A 21,786-nucleotide genomic window follows, 5' to 3' on the forward strand; every position below is an offset into this window, starting at 1 on the left:
GCCCCACCCGGAACAGCGACGGATCCGTGGCCTGCACCACGTGGTACGACAGCCACGCGTTGTGCCCCGAGTCCGCGTCCACCGCCACCACCTTGCTCACCAGATAACCCGCCTCGGACGACCGAGGCACCAGCTCCAACGACCCCGACCCCGACCCCGACCCCGACCCCGCCGGCGGATACAGGATGCGAGGGGCGTTGTCGTTCCGGTCCACAATAAACACCCGCACGCTCACATTGCTGCTCAGAGCCGGGGACCCGCCGTCTGCCGCCTGCACCTGCAGCTCCAACGCCCGCAGCTGCTCGTAGTCAAAGGAGCGCTGCGCGTACACAGCCCCGCTCTGCGCGTTCAGGGACACATACGACCACACGGGCCCCTCCGCCACGCTGCTGCGCACGATGGAGTAAGTCACTCGCGCGTTGCGCTCCGCATCGCGGTCGGAGGCGCTCACCCGCAAAATGGAGGCCCCCGACGGGTTGTTCTCGCCCACGTAGGCGGTGTACGAGGCTTCCGCAAACACTGGGGCGTTGTCGTTCACATCCGAGACCTGCAGCAGGATGCTGGTGTGGGCGGACAGCGGGGGGGAGCCTCCGTCCCTGGCGGTGATGCTGATGTTGTACTGCGGGGTGCGCTCCCGGTCCAGGGGCCCGTCCGTCAGCAGCTCATAATAACCATTTGAAGACGATAGTATCTTGAAGGGCAAATCCTCCCGCAAGTGGCAGGAGACCTTCCCGTTGTCCCCAGAATCTCCATCGCTGACACTGACCAGCGCTATGACCGTCCCGGGCGCCGAGTCTTCGGGGATTGGGCCGGACACGGAGGTCAGCGTCACCTCGGGGGCGTTGTCGTTCTCGTCCAGGACCCGGATCTCCACTTTACAGTGTGTCACGAGCCCGCCCCCGTCCTTCGCCTCCACCACCAGTTTGTAGTCACGGGACTCCTCGAAGTCCAAAGGCTCCTTCACTGTGATCTGCCCCGTTCGCGGGTCCAGGGCGAATCTCGGACGGACGTCTTCCGAGATGCTGCTGAACGCGTAGCTGATCTGAGCGTTGGAGCCCTCGTCCCGGTCCGAGGCTTTCACCTGCAGCACCGCGGCGCCCGCCGGGGCACTTTCCCTCACGCTCACCGCGTACAGCTCCTGGCTGAAGACGGGCGGGTTGTCGTTGGCGTCGGTCACATCGATCCGGATCTGGGCGGTGCCAGCCCTCGGCGGCTCTCCCCCGTCCGCAGCCGTGACGGTCAGGTCGAGGCTGCCCTGGCTTTCCCGGTCCAGGGCCTTCTGCAGCACCAGCTCCGCATATTTACTGCCGTCCTGGCTCTCCTGGACCTCCAGGCGGAAGTGCGGGTTGGGGCTCAGCTGGTAACTCTGCAGAGAGTTCACCCCCACGTCCGGGTCTTTTGCATCTCCCAGGGGAAACCGGGCCCCTGGTAAGGTGGATTCGCTCAGCTCCAGTTTGATCTTGTCCTGCAGGAAGCGCGGCGCGTTGTCGTTGATGTCCTGCACGGCCACGCTGACGTGGAAAACTTTCAAGGGATTTTCAGCCACGATTTGGATACTCCTAAGGCAGAGCGGGGACGCCCCGCACATCCCCTCCCGGTCCAGCCGGTCCTTCACGTACAAGGTCCCGTCTGCCCCGTTCACACTGAAGTGCTGCGTTTTCGCTGAAGACACCACACGGAGCTTCCGCTGCGGCAGGTCTGTGACGTCCAAGCCCAGGTCCTTGGCGAGGTTCCCCACCAGGGAGCCCGGGGGCATTTCCTCGGCAACCGAGTAGCGGAGCTGCTCCGCGCCCGCCCGGCCGAACACAGCGAGCAGGAAGGCGAGCAGCGGTACCTGCCGCGGGACCGCCCGGCCCGGCTCGCGGTGCCCGGGTTCCACCGCGGTCTCCATCGCTCTTTGCTCAGCTGCGCTCGGGGCTTGGAACCGCTCCGGGCTGCAGAAATGGCCGAGCCCGCAGAGCGCGCACAGTCCGGGGGCTTTGCTCGGCTGCACTGGGCGCTCTGCGGCGGCCCCGGTTTCTCAGCCGCGCCGGGCAGGTCTCTGCTCCTCCGCTCTGCGCCCTGTGACGGAGCCACCGCAGCGCGGGCGGTTCCGGTGGATCTCCGGCTGCAGCCCCGGCTGCGCATTGGCCGACAGCGGCACTCCGCGCCTCAGCCGAGAACTGCAGCCGCAGCAGCAGCGATCGTATTGTGGGCGGCCAGGCAGTTCTCGGACTCCCGGGGACCCTTTTTCTGTTGCAAACGCGCCCCCCGTGCGGCCATTCCACACGGGCTTTTCCGGACTGTAACCAAGTGATGGAAGGGCACACACCCGCGCCTGGAAATACCGCGTGTACGTTTGTGCTTAGCCACAGTGCAAACCTCGGGCATCCCTGAGCTTTCTGTGCCCTGTCTAGTTACGCGCGTAGGCAAGACTAGGGGTAGGTCGCAGAACTTTCTAACACGCGCGGGTTCTATGTAGAGAAACCCCTCTGCCACCGTCACTAACACGCGTGCGATCCAGCCAAAGGCGTGTCGCTTTGCGCAGTTCAAAGACCACGTGAATGACAGGAGCGCACCAAGCCTCCTTCGATTCGTCGGGTCTTTTTAGCCTCTCTTTTTCAGTCTGACTCTCTGGTGCACTCACCATACGCAGAGTGTATTTAATGCAACAGGAATGTCCACTCTCCTGTTGCACTGTAAGTTCACGCGACGCAGAGTTCTCCTACCAAACGGCTCCGCGGAGCGCTCCAAAAGGTCCGCGAACGCACCCGGAATTATTCCACGTCTGCAGCGTCCACAGAACGGGCAAATGAGCCGTACTGAACGCGTGTGTCACGCTGCAAAAACAAAATACGGGATTCAAGTATGGCCGCTCAAGAACCGACATACAAGTTCTCTATCATTATCGGTCCGCAGAGCGAGAATTTCAGTCAGCCCTTCAAAATACTTTAATCTCTGAGCCGTGGAAAAGATCTCCGCGACAAACACCAGAGAGGGAGCCGTGCTAGTCTGCAGCTTCCAGAAAGAAGCAGTCCTGTGGCACCTTGTAGACTAACTGATGTTTTGGAGCATGAGCTTTCGTGGGCAAAGACCCGCTTCCAAGAAGCGGAAATATTAGGCTAGTTCTTCTGATACTGGCTGGGTTTCAAACCTTAATATAAGCTGTCACTCACCCAGAGCAACGCGGCAGGCTCCCCGGACAGGACACAATACTATTATTATTGCAAGAAATGGAAAGTTGATCAAACAGCTTCCGCACCCTGGTAACTCTTCTGCAGCGGCTGCTCCCCAGGCAAAAGAGCTTCCCAGTCTACAGACCCAGGACTCGCCAGACCCGAAAGCTCTCCGCTTGCCCCGGGTCGCCGCGCGCTCCCACTCAACTGCTGGGCTCTCCCGCTCCCCTGGGGTTCTGTATCTGCCACGCACCAGCGGCTCGTCGGGTCTGTCTCTCCTCCGCCTCGAACATCAACATTCAGCACGGGGGACCCCCAGCCGTGCCCTGCCCTGCACAAGGCGGGCGGGTGGCTCTTGGGCGGAAAGGGCGGGGCCCAGGCATCCAGCCTTCAGCGCCTGCGCACCATACCGCCCCGCAGCCCTCCCATCCGCCCCGAGCACGCCCGGCGGCGCTGCCCCAGCGATTTAAAGGGTCCGGACTACTAAGGAGGTGGGGGGCCCCGGGGCTCTTTGTAGCTGACGCCCGGGGCAACAGCTCCCTCTACCCCCGTAGGCGGATCTGACTCAGCAACAGCCCCCCGCCCACGCCCGCGGAGCGGGTTGCGAACCTCTTCTCTCCAAGCTGAGGGGCGTCCCATTAGCTCACCCTGGCAGCTAAGTCACTTGAAAGGCGCATCGCACAGCCAGGCTCAACGAGACCGTTATGCTGGATGCAGCCGCCAACAGCCGTCAGCTTAGCGGCATGTTAGTTTCCTCCTCGTGGACTTTGAACTCACCGGCTTTGCAGGAAGTCCACATCGGAATTGAAGCAGAGTGGTTTGTACACTGAGGTAGTATTGACAGTCAAACATCAGTTTCACCGTTCAGATCCCCTGCAAATCGCTTTTAAAACTCGTGCCGGAATTTACACACCTTGGTACCATTTCCGACACAGGACACTATTCCTTAACATGCCGACAGGTGGCGCCAGGTTGCAAAAGAATTGCTCTTTGGTGAGAACGGGCCAAGTGAACCGAGCTCTGCCTCTCCCGAGACCCAAACCAAACCTGTCAGGTCTGACCGATTGTTCCCCTAGATGCAATGAACGCCACTGCATTTGCAATGATTCCCAGAGCAGGGCCCTGAACTCAGCCACCTCCCCACCCAGCACTGCGTGGGAATCGACAGCACATCCATTTAAAACAAAAACGCGCCAAAAATATCCGCTCACCTGAGCCGAGGTTTCAGCGCCGGGGTCACTGTCCAACTCTTCGGCCATTAGAAAAGGGTCCTTCACCTCACACGGCTGCTGACTCACCACAATGTTTGAATTGTCCGAATCGGGAAAGGGGAACTGGCTCTTTCGGGAGCCCGCGGTGAGCGACACCTCCTGGGAGTAGGAGCGGAGAAAAGCCCGGACTCCATCGAGCCCCACAAACTGCGACACGGGAACGCCGCTCACACTCACACTCGACGACGACGACTCAAACACCTGCGACTTTCGCCACCTGCGCAGCCTCAGCACCACCAGCACCAGCACAAAGCTGAAGAACAAGCAGGACACGGAGGCCACAGCGACCACCAGGTACAACCTCAGCCCGGACGGGGGCTCCGCGGGACCCGACGGGTTACTCAGATCCCACAGCAGCTCGGAGATGCTCTCAGCCACCGCCACCCTCACCGTGGCCGTGGCGGACAGAGGGGGCTGCCCGTTGTCCTTCACCAGCACCACCACACTCTGCTTCGGGGCATCTTTGTCCCCAAAGCACCGCACCGTCCTCACCTCGCCGCTGTGGAGTCACACCGAGAACAGCCCCGCATCCGTGGCCTTCAGCAGCTCGTAGGACAGCCAGGCGTTCTGCCCCGAGTCCGCGTCCACCGCCACCACCTTGCTCACCAGGTAGCCGGCCTCCGACCAGCGCGGGGCCAACTCCACTCCCGTCGACCCATCGCTGGGCGCCGCCGGGTGTAAGATCTGCGGCCGGTTGTCATTCTCGTCCACCACCAACACACTCACCCACACGGTGCTGCGGAGCGGTGGGGAACCCCCGTCCTCAGCCTGCACCTCCAACCGCAGCTCCCGCACCTGCTCGTAGTCGAAGGAGCGCAGCGCGTACACAGCCCCAGTCTCCGAGTTAATGGACACTAAGGACGACAGCGGAGGCTCCCGGACCTCACCCTCCAGCACCGAGTAAGTCACTCGGCCGTTCTCCCCCCAGTCGGGGTCAGTGGCCCGCACGGACAACACGCAGGCCCCCCGGGGGTTGTTCTCCCGCACGGAGGCGCTGTAGGACGCTCTGTCGAAGAGCGGGGCGTTGTCGTTCGTGTCCACGATGCGCAGCGCGATGGTGATGGGCTTGGACAGAGGGGGAGTCCCGCTGTCCCTGGCGGTCACTGTGACGTTGTATGCGGCCACCTGCTCCCGGTCCAGGGCGCGCTCCGTCACCAGGCTGTAGTAATTGCCCAAGGATCTCCTCAGCTGGAAGGGGAGGTGGCCGGGGATGGAGCACGTGACCGCCCCGTTCTCCCCGCAGTCTGGATCGTGGACGTTTAACAGGGCGATGCCGGTGCCGGGGGGCGAGTCCTCGGGGATGGAGCTGACGAGCGAGGCGGTTGTGAGCTCCGGGGCGTTGTCGTTCACATCGCTAATCTCAATCAGTATTTTGGACGTGTCGAACAGACCTCCCCCGTCCTGCGCTTGCACCTCCAGCTCGTACCCTGCAGCTTCCTCGAAGTCCAGCTTGCCCGCCACGGTGACTTCTCCCGACTGGGGGTGCAGGCAGAACATCTGGGGGTCTTTGTCTTTGATCGTGTGGAAGGAATACGTCACCTCCCTGCTGACGCCTTCATCCAGATCCGTGGCTTTTACTGTGAGAACCTGGGAGCCCTCCGGCGCGTTCTTCACAACGCTGGCTCGGTAGCCGGGCTGGCTGAACACCGGGGCGTTGTCATTGGCGTCAAGGACAGTGACGCGGACCTGCACCGCGCCGGAGCGGACCGGCTCTCCCCCGTCAGTGGCGGTGAGGCTCAGAGTGTGCACGGCTTGTTCCTCCCGGTCCAGAGCCTTGTCCAGCACCAGCGCGGGGTATTTCCCTCCGTCCGTTCCCGCGTGCACAGCCAGGGAGAAGTGCGCGTCCCCGCTCGGCCGGTAGCTCTGGGTGGAATTCCGCCCCACGTCCGGGTCCTCTGCCTGGCGCACAGGAAACCGCGAGCCCGGCGCTGCCGTTTCCGTGGCCCTCAGATGGAACTCCTGGGCCGGGCAGCCGGGCGCGTTGTCATTAACATCCGCGACTTCCACCTGGATCAGGAAAAGCCTCATTTTCTCCTGCACGAGGAGCTCGCAGCTGAGCAGACACCGCCCCGCGCGGCCGCAGCGCCGCTCGCGGTCTATCCTCTCCGCGGTGAGTAAATGGCCGCTCTTGGAGCTCAAAGCAAAGTGCTGCGTCTTACCCCCGCACACGACCCGGACGCCGCGGCCCGAGAGCTGCTCCACGTCCAGCCCCAGGTCCTCCGCCACGTTCCCCATGCAAGAGCCGCTCTCCATCTCCTCCGGCATGAGGTAGCGAGCCTGCCCAGAAGTCGCCCGCCAACCGGCAGCCAGGATGAGGGTGAGCAGGACTCGCGCCGCTCCGTGCCCGGCCCTTCCCCTCCCCTCCCGACGCGCCAAGGCCGCCCGGTCTCCATCGCCCAACGTCTCCGAGAACGTTTCGTTACATCGGGGGCCAGTTTCAGCCCCCACCATCAGCTATTGCTCAGCACGGAGCCGCTCTGCGCTGTTCGGCCGGGCAGCCGCGGGAGGGGCTGGTCGCGTCTGTCTCCCGCATTGGTGAACAGCGGCGCTCAGACTCCCAAGCAATTATTGCAGCTGGGCGCTGGCGTCGGGAGTTGGTGGTCGTATTTCCTGCTTATCTGTGTAACTTTGCTCCCTTCTTTGCACCAGCAAGTCTGAGTCTGACAGACAGACGGGAGACGCACTCGTCTGGCGTCAGTGGCGAATCGCTTCATGCCTTACGAGGAGTCGCTGATAATAGATGTGGATTGTAACGTGGCTGTACGGGAATTAGACACCGCTCCCTTTCCCCCGGGGTTATTCCGTACGCGTGTGGCCTTCAAACACGGCTGATGCCGTTCAGAATTGCACTCACACACTGCGCGGTTCTTGTAGCCTCGCTTCGTTGCCTTGTAGTTGATGTACAGGTGCCCATCCCGCAGCACTAAGTCATATTTGGTTCACATTTCAGACGTTTTGACTTGGTCAGATTTGTCTTTTGATTCATAATGTTCATCACCAGGACAAGAGAGGAAATGAGACCCGGGGCAGCCACCTATGGGTGAATGGGCTTTGTCAACGAGGCACTATAAAACGCGTATACTGCAAATTCCCACGCCTGAAAGTTTTCACCTTCAGCTTATTATACGGAGCCTGATTTCCTTTGATAATCCTACCACAAAAGCACCATATATGCCAATCCTGCATGAAGGCACAATACGAAAGGAACATGTATGTATACACACACAGCAGTCTACTCATGCACACAGATACGGATCACATATGATGTCTTGATTTGCAAACCGCTAGATCCTTCCAAACCAGATAGTTTAGGAAGTGTATCCTTCTTCCACCCAGCTGGGGAGTAGGCTCCCCGCCCAACATATTTAAACTGCCCTTACAGTCACAATAGTCAATATTTTCTCATCCTCCAGAGACAAGTCTCAGGCCTGTGTACACGAGGCAAAGTAAGTCGAGCACAGATTCACAATTCTAACTACACAGATTGCATAACTAAAATTGATTTATCTACACTGCCAAAACAAAGCAGCAGAAATGTAGTACTTTAAACACTAACAAAATGATTTATTCAGGGATGAGCTTTTGTGGGACAGACCCACTTCACCAGATCAATCTCATTTCCAATACAGACTGACATTAATAAGCACAGAGGATGAAAAAAAGTTGCAGTAAAAACTGACAAAGCAAATAGGACTGAAGGAGGGGGGTGACGGGTGGGGGATGTTGTGTCCTGCCTGAGATGATTAGGAGCATCAAAGGAAGGGAAGCAATCCTTGCACTGAGTGAGGTAATTCATGTCTCTCTGTTCATACCACCTGTTAATGTGTCGAATTTGAATATTAATTCCAGTTTGCAACTTTCTCACTGTAATCTGTTTTTAAATTCTCTGTGCTCTAGAACACAAACTCTCTGGGTTTGGACAGAATGGCCCACTCCATAGCAGTGTTCAATGACGGCTTATGTGTGTTGAGTTTCTTGATGTCTCCTCTGTGTCCATTTATTCTTTGGGGAAGGCTTTGCTCAGTCTGTCCAATGTACATAGTGGCAGGGTATTGATGGCACATAATGGCATATCCAATGTGTTACACTGGGGTGCTGAACTCCACATGAAGACACTGCCAGCTCTATGCCAGTCCCAAGCCTGGATGAAGGAGGAGGGTTGGTCAGATGCGTGTCCCTGCCCTGACCCTCAAACAACAACACACGTGAAATCTGATGCCAGTACAACTCAATGTTAAAAGATGCCGGCTCAGACTTTGCCTGGATAAAAAAGGTTCGCAATACCAATGGAGCGATTGGAGTTGGGTCGATAAGTTGGGTACTGAAAGAAATTACACCTAATACATGTGCTATCCATTGGAACATGGAACGTCCGAACACTGGGGGCAACTGTAAAATCAGAGCTGCTTTCGAAGGAGATGGAGAGATACCGATGTGACATACTTGGATGGGCAGAGATATGTTGGACAGCATCAGGAGAGATGTGTGGTTGCAAAGTCATTTGGTCAGGAAACGAAATGAAGCATGAAGCAGGAGCTGGACTCTTTCTTAGCGAAACAGCTAGAAGAGCACTATTAGGATACAAACCGGTGAGTGCAAGAATGATGGTAGTGAGATTCGAAGCAAAACCGTTCAACATCTCAGTCATTCAGGTGCATGCACGCATAGCTGACAGCACAGAGGAAGAGACTGAGCTATTCTACAAAGACTTGACTAAGATGGTGGAGGAGATACTGGAGAAAGATGTGTTGATCATCAGAGGTGATTGGAATGTGAAGGTTGGAACAGATAATGAAGGTTGGGAGAGAGTCATGGGAAGGTTCGGATATGCAGAAAGAAACGAACGAAGTGAGAAACTGCTAGAGTTTGCTACAGAGCACGAGATGGTGATCTGCAATGCAAAATTCCAGCAAAAGGACTGTAGGAAGTGGACATGGCGACTGAATGACGGGAAGTCCAAGAACATGATAGACATGATTTTGATAAGAAGAAGATGGATAACATCAGTACAGCAGTGCCGAACTTTCCAAGCAGCGGATGTAGAATCAGACCACAGTCTAGTTATCGCGAACATCAAGATAAAACTCAAAAGAAAATGTAAGACACAGTTTAAAAAAAGAAGAGACGTGGCAAGGCTATATGAGGAAGAAACTGGGAATGCATACAGAACAGCGCTTGAGAGAAGATTAAGAATATCACCACAAAGACCTAGATAAGAGAGTCAAAGGGATAGCCACCATTATATAAGAGGCAATTGAGCAGACTGTTCCAGAAGAAGAAAAGATCAATAAGAAGTGGTTTACCCAGGAGACACTGAAGTTGGTTCAAGAGAAGAGAGCAGTGAAGATGAGAAGAAATGATTCTGACATGGCAGAACAGCAATAAAGGGTGAAATGGAATGAGGTAAGGAAAGCAGCCAGAAAGGATAAGGAGAAATGGTTAGAGGAGTGATGTGAAGATATAGAGATGGTGTTATGGCAAATGAAAGATCAGGGAGGTGTATAAGACAAGCATGAATATTAATAGGAAATAGCAACCAAAGCAGATGGTGATCAAAGATGAGAATGAAGACATGCTCATGAACAGGAAGAAGGCTGTGCAGTGACAGACGAGATATTGCACCGATCTATAGAAAGCACAGTTGGACCTGAGTGTCTCAGAGAGACTGATTGAAGAATTGAAAGAGATCTCCCCCGAGCATTGAGAGCGAGACTGATATTTCAAAGGAGGAAGTAGAAAAAGCAATGAAACAACTAATGAACAACAAGAGCCCTGGAATTGAAAAGATCAGGGGTGAGATGATCAAATATGGCAGAGAAAGCAGGATTCAGGAAATACACTGACTTTGTAATATAGCATGGAAAGAAGGGAAGGCACCTCAGGAATGGACAAGATCTGTGCTAGTGACAATACTCAAGAAAGGAAGTACATTGGAGTGCAAGAACTACAGAACGATTGCCCTAACGAGTCATCTAGGCAACGTGCTGATGATGATACTGACTGAGAGATTAAGATCGCAGATAGAAGAACATATAGCAGACCAGCAAGCGGGGTTCAGAAAAGATAGAAGTGCCATACAGCAGATATTGGCACTAAGACCAATAGAGGAGAAAGCTCGACAAAAGAACAAAAACATATACACTTGCTTCATCAATTTTCAAAAGACATTTGACAGTATAGATCAGAAAGTGACTTTGGCAGTGTTGGAGTCATATGGAGTAGATAGCAGACTGATATGGTTATTGAAGAATATCAGTGACAATGTGGGGGCAGCGGTGAGAACATGTGGGGAGTTGGGAAGTTGGTTTAAAACAAGTAGAGGTAGGAGACAAGGAGATCCAATATCTCCAAGTATCTTCATCGCACATCTGGAGAGAGCGATGGACAAGATCAAGGAAGAGGTAGAAGGGATATCTGTGCATGGGAAAAGAATTAACAACTTGAGGTTCACGGATGACATAGTTATCATTGAGGAAGATGAGGAGAAGCTAGCGAAAATGGTGCGGGTGTTAAATGAAGAAGGGAAACAGTACAGACTGATTATAAACATTGATAAAACAAAAACAATGGTACTTGGAGATAAGGAAATAGGAAGGAAGATCAGTGTCGATGGTATTGAACTAGAAAATGCAGAGAAGTTCACATATCTGGGGAGCAACATAATGTATGATCTAGATTGTAAGAAAGAAATAGCAACTAGAATAGCGAAAGGAAGAGCTAGTTTGAAGGTGATGGATAAGATCTGGAAAAGCAAAGCAATTAGCTAAAGAACAAAGCTGAGCATCTTGAAAACGTGTATTCAGCAGCATGTTGTAGGGATGTAAGACATGGGTGATAATGAAAGATTTGAAGAGAAGAATACTAGCATTCACATGGAGTTGTTACAGAAAGATTCTGAGAATAGGATGGATGCAGAAGGTCACCAATGAGGAATTACATAGAAAGATACAGCCAAAAGAGAACCTGCTGCAGAAGGCTATAAAACGGAAGCTACAACTATTTGGGCATATTTGCAGAACGAACGATGAACAAAAAATCAAGACCCTGGTATTCGGCATAATGGACAGTTCGAATAGGAGAGGCAGACCCCACAGAGAATGGATAGATGATGTAGTAGATTGGTGTGGAGCTAGTCTACAGAAACTAAGCCACTCTGCACTGAATGTGGAAAGATGGAAGGAAATAGTGAGAAAGGCATCAGACACCAATGGCCGCTGAGCCCACGGTTACTGATGATGATGATGATGATGACGACAGGGGCACTGTCATTATGCCATGGAATCAAAAGTGCACATGTTTAAAACAAAAAAGAACGAGCTAAAAAATTAGCTCCCCTGACCAGAGGTCTTAGCCCCAGTCTTAATGATTAACTCTTCAGCCATTAGAAAAGGATTCATTATACATTATACATACCATCATGGGCCACCAATGCCCTGCCACTATATACATTGGACAGAATGGGCAAAATCTTTTCCAAACAATAAGTGGACACAGAGAAGACATCAAGAAATTCAATGCACATAAGCCATCAGTGAACACTTCTATGAAGTGGCCCATTCTGTTAAACATCTGAGAATTTGTGTCCTAGAGCACAGAGAATTTAAAACCAGATTACAGTGAGAAAGTTGTGAATTGAAATTCATATTCAAATTCTACACATCAACACATGGTATGAACAAAGACATCAATTACTTCTCACATTACAAGGACTGCTTCCCTTCTTTTGATGCTCACAATTATCTCAGGCAAAACACACTATCCCACACGCCTCATCCCCCTCCTTCAGTTGTATTTGATTTGTCAGATTTTATTGCAAGTTTTTTGGTCCTCTGTACCTATAAATGTCAGTCTGTATTGGAAATTAGATTGATCTGATAAAGTGGGTCTGTCCCAGGAAAGCTCATCACCGAAGAAATCATTCTGTTCGTCTTCAAAGTGCTATATTTCTGCTGTTTTGTTTTGTTGGAGCACAGGCGAACACGGACATCTCTGTTAGGTACCTACACCGGGCTTATCGGCACCAGACTGGAAGATGGATTCACTCAGGCTTAGTCTACACTAGACCTTCAAATCGACTGCAGATATGCAGTTATAGCTAGGGCAATTGGTAGCTAGAACTGATGTATCTGCAAATGACTGTAAGGTCTGTCCTCCCTAAGAGACGTGAATGGGAGCGTTTCTCCTGTCTCTCCAAAGTCTGGAAAGAGCAGAGAGAACCGATTCCAGAGCATGCCAAGTTTATGCACAGAATAGCATGCGAAGGGATTTTATGACCCCTACGTTCTGTGAACACTTGGATTCAGGGAAGCTAAGAAAACTTGGCTGCAGAAAGGCAGATAAAGACCGAAAAATACCCTGCAACACGTTAAGGCCCTCAAATCTTTCTAAGATATTGCTGCTATGTAAACTGTGAGACGTGCAAAACACTTTATGACATTTTATGATTTTTTTATCATCACTTGTTTCAGTTGACCTGTCAAACTATGGCACAGCTTTGCCACCGGAAAGAAACAAAATAGCCAAAAAATTTTGCTACTAACACCTTTATGTGACACCACACATCAACAGAATCCTAGACAAGTGTCAAGGAATAGGTGAGAGGTTGTCGAATATATTTCAACATTAGTGATTAAGATGTTGAAGAAGAGGTGTTCAAAAAGCACCTGCAGAGGGGCGTTAAAGAAAATTGACATACTATAATCACATGACTTTATTTATATAGGTTTTATACACGACTCTATACGTGACTTTATTTATACTATAATTACACGACTTTTTGTAATATTCTTGTCTTCTCTGGAAGAAGCACATCTTTCCTGAGACTCATAAATATTTCTACGCATTGTATTTAGTTCAGTTAACCGTTTTGTAACGAGAGGGGAAAGACTCTGATTTGAAAGTAAAAAGGAGTCTGCAGTTAAGGAAGTACAAGGAGGAATTGAGAAGATAGTTTTCTCTAAGATTCAACCACTAAATTCCTTTATCACATACCCAAATCAACTACCTTTGCCTCCCACTCCCTCATCTAGAAACGGAGATAATCTTTCTCTTCCATGAGGGATACATGCACTAAAATCACATTCATTTGCATATGTGATACCTCAAACAATAAAAAAATAAAAACGCGAGAAACAACTAGAAAAGTCTAAATTTTCAAAACGCCAACCTACAATGTAAACATGAGATTAGCAGCAAAACATCAGCTCACCTCGCCAGCAGCGTCCGTCTCAGCCCTCCCACTCATACATCCATTGCCCGTAAATGACAGGCCAGCGCTGTCACCGCACAGAATATTCTCGACATCCTGGGCGCTGGGTTTCCGGAAGGTGTATTTATTGCTCTTTAAGTCCGAGGACAAGTACAGCTGGTAGGAATAAGGCAAAGTCCCATCTTCGTAGTTGGGGGGGAACATGGAGCCCGACTTGGAATAAGGCTCCGGACCAAAACACTGAAGTAATTTGGGGCTCCGCCAACTTCGCACTTTCATGGCAACGGCCAGGGCCACCGTCAGCAGGAACACAAAGGAGATCAGGGCCAAAGCCAGCACCAGGTAGAACTGCAAAGCCGCCTCCGGGCCCGACTCACCCGCCCTCTCGCGCATTTCCGGAACCGCCTCTTGCAAGTTCTCCGCAAGCACCAGGCTCACAGTCACGGTGGCGGACAGAGGCGGCTGCCCGTTGTCCTTCACCAGGGCCACCACACGCTGCTTCGCAGCATCTCTCTCCGAAACGGCGCGGGCGGTCCGGACCTCCCCGCTGTGCAGCCCCACCCGGAACAGCGACGGATCCGTGGCCTGCACCACGTGGTACGACAGCCACGCGTTGTGCCCCGAGTCCGCGTCCACCGCCACCACCTTGCTCACCAGATAACCCGCCTCGGACGACCGAGGCACCAGCTCCAACGACCCCGACCCCGATCCCGACCCCGACCCCGACCCCGCCGGCGGATACAGGATGCGAGGGGCGTTGTCGTTCCGGTCCACAATAAACACCTGCACGCTCACATTGCTGCTCAGAGCCGGGGACCCGCCGTCTGCCGCCTGCACCTGCAGCTCGAACGCCCGCAGCTGCTCGTAGTCGAAGGAGCGCTGCGCGTACACAGCCCCGCTCTGCGCGTTCAGGGACACGTAGGACCACACGGGCCCCTCCGCCACGCTGCTGCGCACGATGGAGTAAGTCACTCGCGCGTTGCGCTCCGCGTCGCGGTCGGAGGCGCTCACCCGCAAAATGGAGGCCCCCGACAGGTTGTTCTCGCCCACGTAGGCGGTGTACGAGGCTTCCGCAAACACTGGGGCGTTGTCGTTCACATCCGAGACCTGCAGCAGGATGCTGGTGTGGGCGGACAGCGGGGGGGAGCCTCCGTCCCTGGCGGTGATGCTGATGTTGTACTGCGCGGTGCGCTCCCGGTCCAGGGGCCCGTCCGTCAGCACCTTGTAGTAGTGCTTGGACGAAGCCTCTATTTTAAAAGGCAAATTACGCTGAATGTGACACGTGACTTGTCCATTTTTCCCCGTATCTTGGTCGCGAACTTTGAGCAGCGCTATCACCGTCCCGGGCACCGAGTCTTCGGGAATGGGACTGAACACGGATGTTAACGTCACTTCCGGAGCGTTGTCGTTCTCGTCAAGAACTTGTACTTGAACTTTGCAGTAGCCGGTCAGACCTCCCCCGTCCCTGGCATCTATGCCCAGCATGTAGGTCTTTGATTCTTCAAAATCTAAACCAGCTGCAGTTGTAATTCTTCCAACTTTCGGGTCTAAAACAAACACGGCGAGAGCATTATCCGGAGTGTTGCTGAATGAGTAGGTGATTTGGGCGTGTGACCCTTCGTCACTGTCCGTGGCTGTCACCTGCAGCACCAGGGAGCCCGGGGGGAGGTTCTCGCTCACGCTGGCTGTGTAGATCTCCTCGGTAAATTCCGGGGCGTTGTCATTGGCGTCTGTGACATTGACCCTGATCTGAGCCGTCCCGCTCCTGGCCGGGTCTCCCCCATCCACGGCCGTCAGCACCAAGTGGTGGGAGCTTTGCTTTTCCCGATCCAAAGCTTTTTCCAGCACCAACTCCGGGTATTTAGTCCCGTCCGGGCTCTCCTTCACCACCAGGGTGAAATGCGGGTCCTGGCTCAGCTGGTACCGCTGCACCGAGTTGCTCCCCGCGTCTGGGTCTTGGGCAAACTCCAGCGGGAAGCGCGCCCCCGGCATTGCGGACTCAATGATTTCTAACTCCAGGGTGTTTGTCTTGAACCGCGGGGCGTTGTCATTAATGTCCCGGATCGCTACGGTCACGTGGAAAACATTCAGGGGCTTTTCCACCACCGCCTCGAGCGCCAGCGCGCACAACGGGGTCTCCCCGCACAGCCCCTCCCGGTCTATCCGGCCGGCCACGCGCAGGTCGCCAGTGTCCCCGTTCACGCTCAAGTGCGGCTGTTCCGAACTGATCCGGAGCTTCCGCTGCGGCAGGTCTCTGACGTCCAAGCCCAGGTCCTTAGCGAGGTTCCCCACCAGGGAGCCCGGGGGCATTTCCTCGGCAACCGAGTAGCGGAGCTGCTCCGCGCCCGCCCGGCCGAGCACAGCGAGCAGGAAGGCGAGCAGCGGTACCTGCCGCGGGACCGCCCGGCCCGGCTCGCGGCGCCCGGGTTCCACCGCGGTCTCCATCGCTCTTTGTTCCGCTGCGCTCGGGGCTTGGAACCGCTCCGGGCTGCAGAAATGGCCGAGCCCGCAGAGCGCGCACAGTCCGGGGGCTTTGCTCGGCTGCACAGGGCGCTCTGCGGCGGCCCCGGTTTCTCAGCTGCGCCGGGCAGGTCTCTGCTCCTCCGCTCTGCGCCCTGTGACGGAGCCACCGCAGCGCGGGCGGTTCCGGTGGATCTCCGGCTGCAGCCCGGGCTGCGCATTGGCCGACAGCGGCACTCCGCGCCTCAGCCGAGAACTGCAGCCGCAGCCACCTCACACGGCGGCGGAGCGGCTTAGTCACAATCGTGGGGATGGCGTTGTTTTATCTTGTGTTTTTCTTTCATTTGCAAGTATGTGGAACAGCTGCGAGATGGGAAAAGCATTTTCGGGCTCTGCAAACAACCCTACGGCCTAACGTAAGCCTAGATGCGGAGTCTAAGGGCTTTCGGAGTCGGTGTCTCTCTTTGTGTCTATTTGTAAATAGCCAAAAACTCAAACATTCTTGAGCATTGACTGCAAGTATAGGCGTGTGTGCGGGTGTGTGTTGGCGTTTGTCTGTGTCATGACCTAGGTGTACGAACAATTCCCCCGTAATCACCGCATCCGGCGCAAACACTCCTGCGGGCGAATTTCAGGGACCCAGTTTTACAGGGTTAAGGGAAAACCAGTTTTTCAGCCCAGTGGCACAAGTGACATCGGGCTGAAAACACGACCCTGAACGCCAGAGTGTAGCGGTGCTGGTGTTCAGCCCTCACTGTCCCCTGGGGGTGTCTGTCCTTGGAACGTAACTTTCCCGCTCACAACACACAGGCTGATCCCTAAACACTACTCAGAGCAGTTGCGGAGTTGAACCGAGTTGAAGCCGCGGCCCTTTGCTGCCGGGGAAGCGCCATAAGGAGCCCCTGCCCAGACTCCCGCACCTTCCACGTACGAGACAAGAATGGAAAAGTGAAACGACCCCTCGTGAGCCCGTGTATTGAGTCCCCCGTGATTCCGAGGAGACCGTTACATGGTGCAAGTATAATCACACCACCACTGAGCCGAAATATCTGAACTAACCTTTCTGTGACTGCCTGAAACAACGCACCGCCCCAGAGAAACACGCGTTGCTAATCTAAGTAAAATACCACAAGCAGTAGCGTCTTCTCTTTGATTAGGGCAACTTCTGTTGGGAAGAGAAATCGGCTCTGGGGCTTACACCAGCTCTTCCTCTGAGCTCAAAAAGTGCTTCGGCATCTTTGTCTCGCTAACATCTCCTCTGTCTTTATCCTCCCACCGCTTCGGCTACAACACCGCCAGCAGACCAGTCTCAGCAGTGCTAACTACAGGCCATCCGCCATCACACTGCAATGCGTCAGCCATTTCCCTCAAGTTCCCAATACTCAGAGATCAGACAAAGGAATGTTACTATTGCAGGAAAACTTTTAAAAATGCTGAAATATCTCTTCTTAATCAAATATTTTAAGAAGTTTGGTCTCGTTATTGTGTAGACCTCGGCTGTGTTATTTGCAACACGGAAAGAACAAATCATCTTGGGAGTTAAATTCTCAAGTTTATGACATAAATTAATATAGACAAGGGCGCTACCACTGCAGATGTTTGCCTTTAGTAACATTCTCTTCCCTAATCTGGGTTTCTAAACAGTAGGAAAAGTTCCTTCTATTCTAATACCTCAAGTAATGTAATGTCGATATTATGGCGGATTAAAGACTGGTTTATTTTTGAACAAATCAGCGTTTCATAAGAACTTCAAAAGGCAAATGGGAAATCTGTTTTCTAAATGGGTTTAAAACGCAAATATTACGAAAATACGTTTGTTTATGCATATAGGCTCAATAGACTGAAGACAATACTGACTCCAAACTCATAACTAAAGAGCCTGCCAGAGGGAAATTCGGATTACCAAGGTTTGAAATGGAAAACCTCTTTTATAACCGAGAAAATCTCCCTCAAAGTTTCTTACACACCAACCACTTTCTCTCCTACAGCCCTCACAAAGCCCGTGATGCACTCAGCAATTCACTGAAATCAACGGGTGCTCACATTCACAAAATTTAACCACAAGGGTAAAGAGGTATCAGCTCACCTGATGGTCCGTCTGATCCCTGTTACTCTCGAACTCTTCGGCCATTAGAAAAGGGACCTTCACCTCACACGGCTGCTGACTCACCACAATGTTTGAATTGTCCGAATCGGGAAAGGGGAACTGGCTCTTTCGGGAGCCCGCGGTGAGCGACACCTCCTGGGAGTAGGAGCGGAGAAAAGCCCGGACTCCATCGAGCCCCACAAACTGCGACACGGGAACGCCGCTCACACTCACACTCGACGACGACGACTCAAATACCTGCGACTTTCGCCACCTGCGCAGCCTCAGCACCACCAGCACCAGCACAAAGCTGAAGAACAAGCAGGACACGGAGGCCAAAGCGACCACCAGGTACAACCTCAGCCCGGACGGGGGCTCCGCAGGACCCGACGGGCTGCTCAGATCCTACAGCAGCTCGGAGATGCTCTCGGCCACCGCCACCCTCACCGTGGCCGTGGCGGACAGAGGGGGCTGCCCGTTGTCCTTCACCAGCACCACCACACTCTGCTTCGGGGCGTCTTTCTCCCCAAAGGACCGCGCCGTCCTCACCTCGCCGCTGTGGAGTCCCACCGAGAACAGCCCCGCATCCGTGGCCTTCAGCAGCTGGTAGGACAGCCAGGCGTTCTGCCCCGAGTCCGCGTCCACCGCCACCACCTTGCTCACCAGGTAGCCGGCCTCCGACCAGCGCGGGGCCAACTCCACTCCCGTCCACCCATCGCTGGGCGCCGCCGGGTGTAAGATCTGCGGCCGGTTGTCATTCTCGTCCACCACCAACACACTCACCCACACGGTGCTGCGGAGCGGTGGGGAACCCCCGTCCTCAGCCTGCACCTCCAACCGCAGCTCCCGCACCTGCTCGTAGTCGAAGGAGCGCAGCGCGTACACAGCCCCAGTCTCCGAGTTAATGGACACGGACGACGACAGCGGAGGCTCCCGGACCTCACCCTCCAGCACCGAGTAAGTCACTCGGCCGTTCTCCCCCCAGTCGGGGTCAGTGGCCCGCTCGGACAACACGGAGGACCCCCGGGGGTTGTTCTCCCGCACGGAGGCGCTGTAGGACGCTCTGTCGAAGAGCGGGGCGTTGTCGTTGGTGTCCACGATGCGCAGCGCGATGGTGATGGCCGTGGACAGAGGGGGAGTCCCGCTGTCCCTGGCAGTCACTGTGACGTTGTATGCGGCCACCTGCTCCCGGTCCAGGGCGCGCTCCGTCACCAGGCTGTAGTAATTGCCGAAGGGTCTCCTCAGCTGGAAGGGGAGGTGGCCGGGGATGGAGCACGTGACTGCCCCATTCTCCCCGGAGTCTGGGTCGTGGACGTCCAAGAGCGCTATGACGGTGTCGGGGGGCGAGTCCTCGGGGATGGAGCTGAGCAGCGACCGGACAGTAATTTCGGGCGTGTTGTCGTTCATATCACTGACGACGATCACAACTTTTGATCTGCCAATGCGGCCTCCCCCGTCCTGCGCTTGCACCTCGATTTCATGCAGCGCAGAGTCCTCGAAGTTTACCTGCCCGACCACTGAGATTTCGCCCATCTTCGAGTCCAAGCGGAAGAGTTTGGCAGCTTCGTCCGTTATTTTGCGGATCGAGTATTTTATCTCTTGGTTGAGTCCTTCATCCAGATCTGTGGCTTTCACGGCCACCAGCGGGGACCCTTCCGGCACGTTTTCCGGCACGCTCACTGTGTAGACCGGCTCCCCAAACACCGGCGCGTTGTCATTGGCGTCTAGAACCAGCACCGTGAGCCGCGCAGTGCTGGACCTCAGCGGTTCCCCCCCGTCCCTGGCTGTGAGGAGCAGCTCGTGGGCCGCTTGTTCTTCTCGGTCGAGTGACGTCTCCAGCACCAGCTCGGCGCACTTCACCCCACTGGAGCCATCGTGCACACGGAGCGAGAAGTGCCTGTTAGCGCTGAGCTCGTAGCTCTGCAGAGCGTTGGTCCCCAAATCTGGGTCCTGCGCCTCCGCCAGGGGAAATCGCCACCCTGGAGCCGTCGTCTCGCTGATCTTTATCTCAAAATCTTCCGCCGGGAAGCGGGGCGCGTTGTCGTTAATATCCGTAATTTCAATGTCAGCTCTGTAAAGCTCCATTTTGTCCTCCACGATGAGCTCGCAGCTGAGCAGACACGTCTCCAGCCCGCCGCAGAGCCGCTCCCGGTCTATCCTCTCCACGGTGATTAAACGGCCGCTCTTAAAGTCCATAGCAAAAGCCTGACTCCTACCTTTGGAAACAAAGCGGACCCCGCCGCCTGAGAGCTGCTGTACGCTCAGCCCCAGGTCTCTCGCGATGTCCCCCACGAAATACCCTTCCTCGGTCTCCTCGGGAATCGAATAGCGAATCTGTCCAGACACCGCCTCCAAAACAGCAACCAAAACGCAGCAGCACACGAGTCGCCCTTTGCGGTGGCGCAGCCGCGGGGTGCCGGCCATTCCGGCCGAGCTGCGACCAGCTCTCCGAGTCCCGGCCGGGGAAGGGCTCTGCTTACACTGCAGCTCCGAGCGAAGGCTTCCGAACATACCGATCGCTAAACCAGCGTCGGTGTCACCGAGCAGACGTCCCTCTGGCCAGCGCCCTGCGCTCTGCGGCAGCGGGCGGGGCTGGCTGCATCTCTCGGCGCAGTTCATCCCCATCGGTGAACAGCGGCGCCCAGAGCCTCAACCGAAAAGTGCAGCTTCTCCGCGCTGGACATTTTAAACCGATGTTTATATTTGAGGTTTAACACCGTAAATTAGCCGCTCGCTGTTTCTTCGGCGGGTATGCGGAAAAGCTGCAGGGCGGGGCCCTCATTTTATTCCGCGGATGGAGTAGCACAAAGATGTGGTGTGTGAATTATTTACATGGATCACGGATATTTATGTGTCCAGTACTAGCAGAGGTCCAGCGAGAGTCCTTTAACCTAAGAGCCCGTCCTTTTCCATTTCACGTGTGTGTTCCTCAGCGGTTCCATTAAACTGTCCGCTTTCTGTGCCCCAGGCCTGACACGTCCCTCTTGCCGCGTGAAACGATACCTTGTTCACGGTTCAGATATTTTGAGTGAGTCAAATTTGTCATTTAAGCGGTCGGATTCATTGCTAGCTCAGCGGATGAAATAGGAAGGCGGAACACACGAAAATTACTCAACGGATGCGATATCAGATGAGTGATCCAAAATCTGCACTCCACGGCCTCTCAAGTCTCGACACTTTCACACGCAGTTAACAAGAGAGAATGGGACGCTGGAATTTCTTGAACATTATGTCGGGGAGGGTATATATCTCAATAATGGGTAAATGCAAAATATGAAGGGACAAACAGCGATATTTATCTATGGACGCCCAAAATACACATATTATACAGATATAGACAGCACCTATGGCAGCAATACCCGTTTGACAAATTGCCCACCCACAGGGTGAATAAAACCACACGACCACATCTGCCTTTTGTAAATCACGTTGTATTTCATCGTAATTACTGTTCACCTCTTTGTCCTTATCTACCTTCTCTTTCACAAAAAGGTATTTGCCAAGACCTGCTTACAGTTGCGGTCAACCTAAAAGGCCTGTAATATCCTGGATCACTTCCCCACCTCTGTTCTTATAAATAAGTATATCAGCAATGTCCTAGTCCAG

General features: G+C 54.3%; 3 protein-coding genes across 3 annotated transcripts in view; all 3 read right to left on the reverse strand.

Moving 5' to 3' along the window:
* Positions 1-21,786, reverse strand: part of LOC142021357 (protocadherin gamma-B5-like) — a 151,263-nt gene that overhangs the window by 116,185 nt on the left and 13,292 nt on the right. The window lies entirely within an intron of this gene.
* On the reverse strand, positions 2,021-6,877 carry LOC142021352 (protocadherin gamma-A4-like). Its single transcript, XM_075010060.1, is given in 2 exon segments — positions 2,021-2,317; positions 4,367-6,877. Coding segments are annotated over 2 exon segments (2,808 nt in total).
* LOC142021124 (protocadherin gamma-A4-like) lies at positions 18,534-20,714 on the reverse strand. The gene has a single exon (XM_075009608.1). It carries the CDS (start codon positions 20,689-20,691, stop codon positions 18,586-18,588), a length of 2,106 nt encoding a protein of 701 aa, XP_074865709.1. The 5' UTR covers positions 20,692-20,714; the 3' UTR covers positions 18,534-18,585.

The sequence above is a fragment of the Carettochelys insculpta genome, chromosome 15, assembly GCF_033958435.1.
Source record: "Carettochelys insculpta isolate YL-2023 chromosome 15, ASM3395843v1, whole genome shotgun sequence".
Taxonomy (NCBI): Eukaryota; Metazoa; Chordata; order Testudines; family Carettochelyidae; genus Carettochelys; species Carettochelys insculpta.

Coding starts and splice junctions, on each gene's coding strand:
- LOC142021124 (XM_075009608.1), bottom strand. CDS start 20,691: ATGTTCGGAAGCCTTCGCTCGGAGCTGCAGTGTAAGCAGAGCCCTTCC.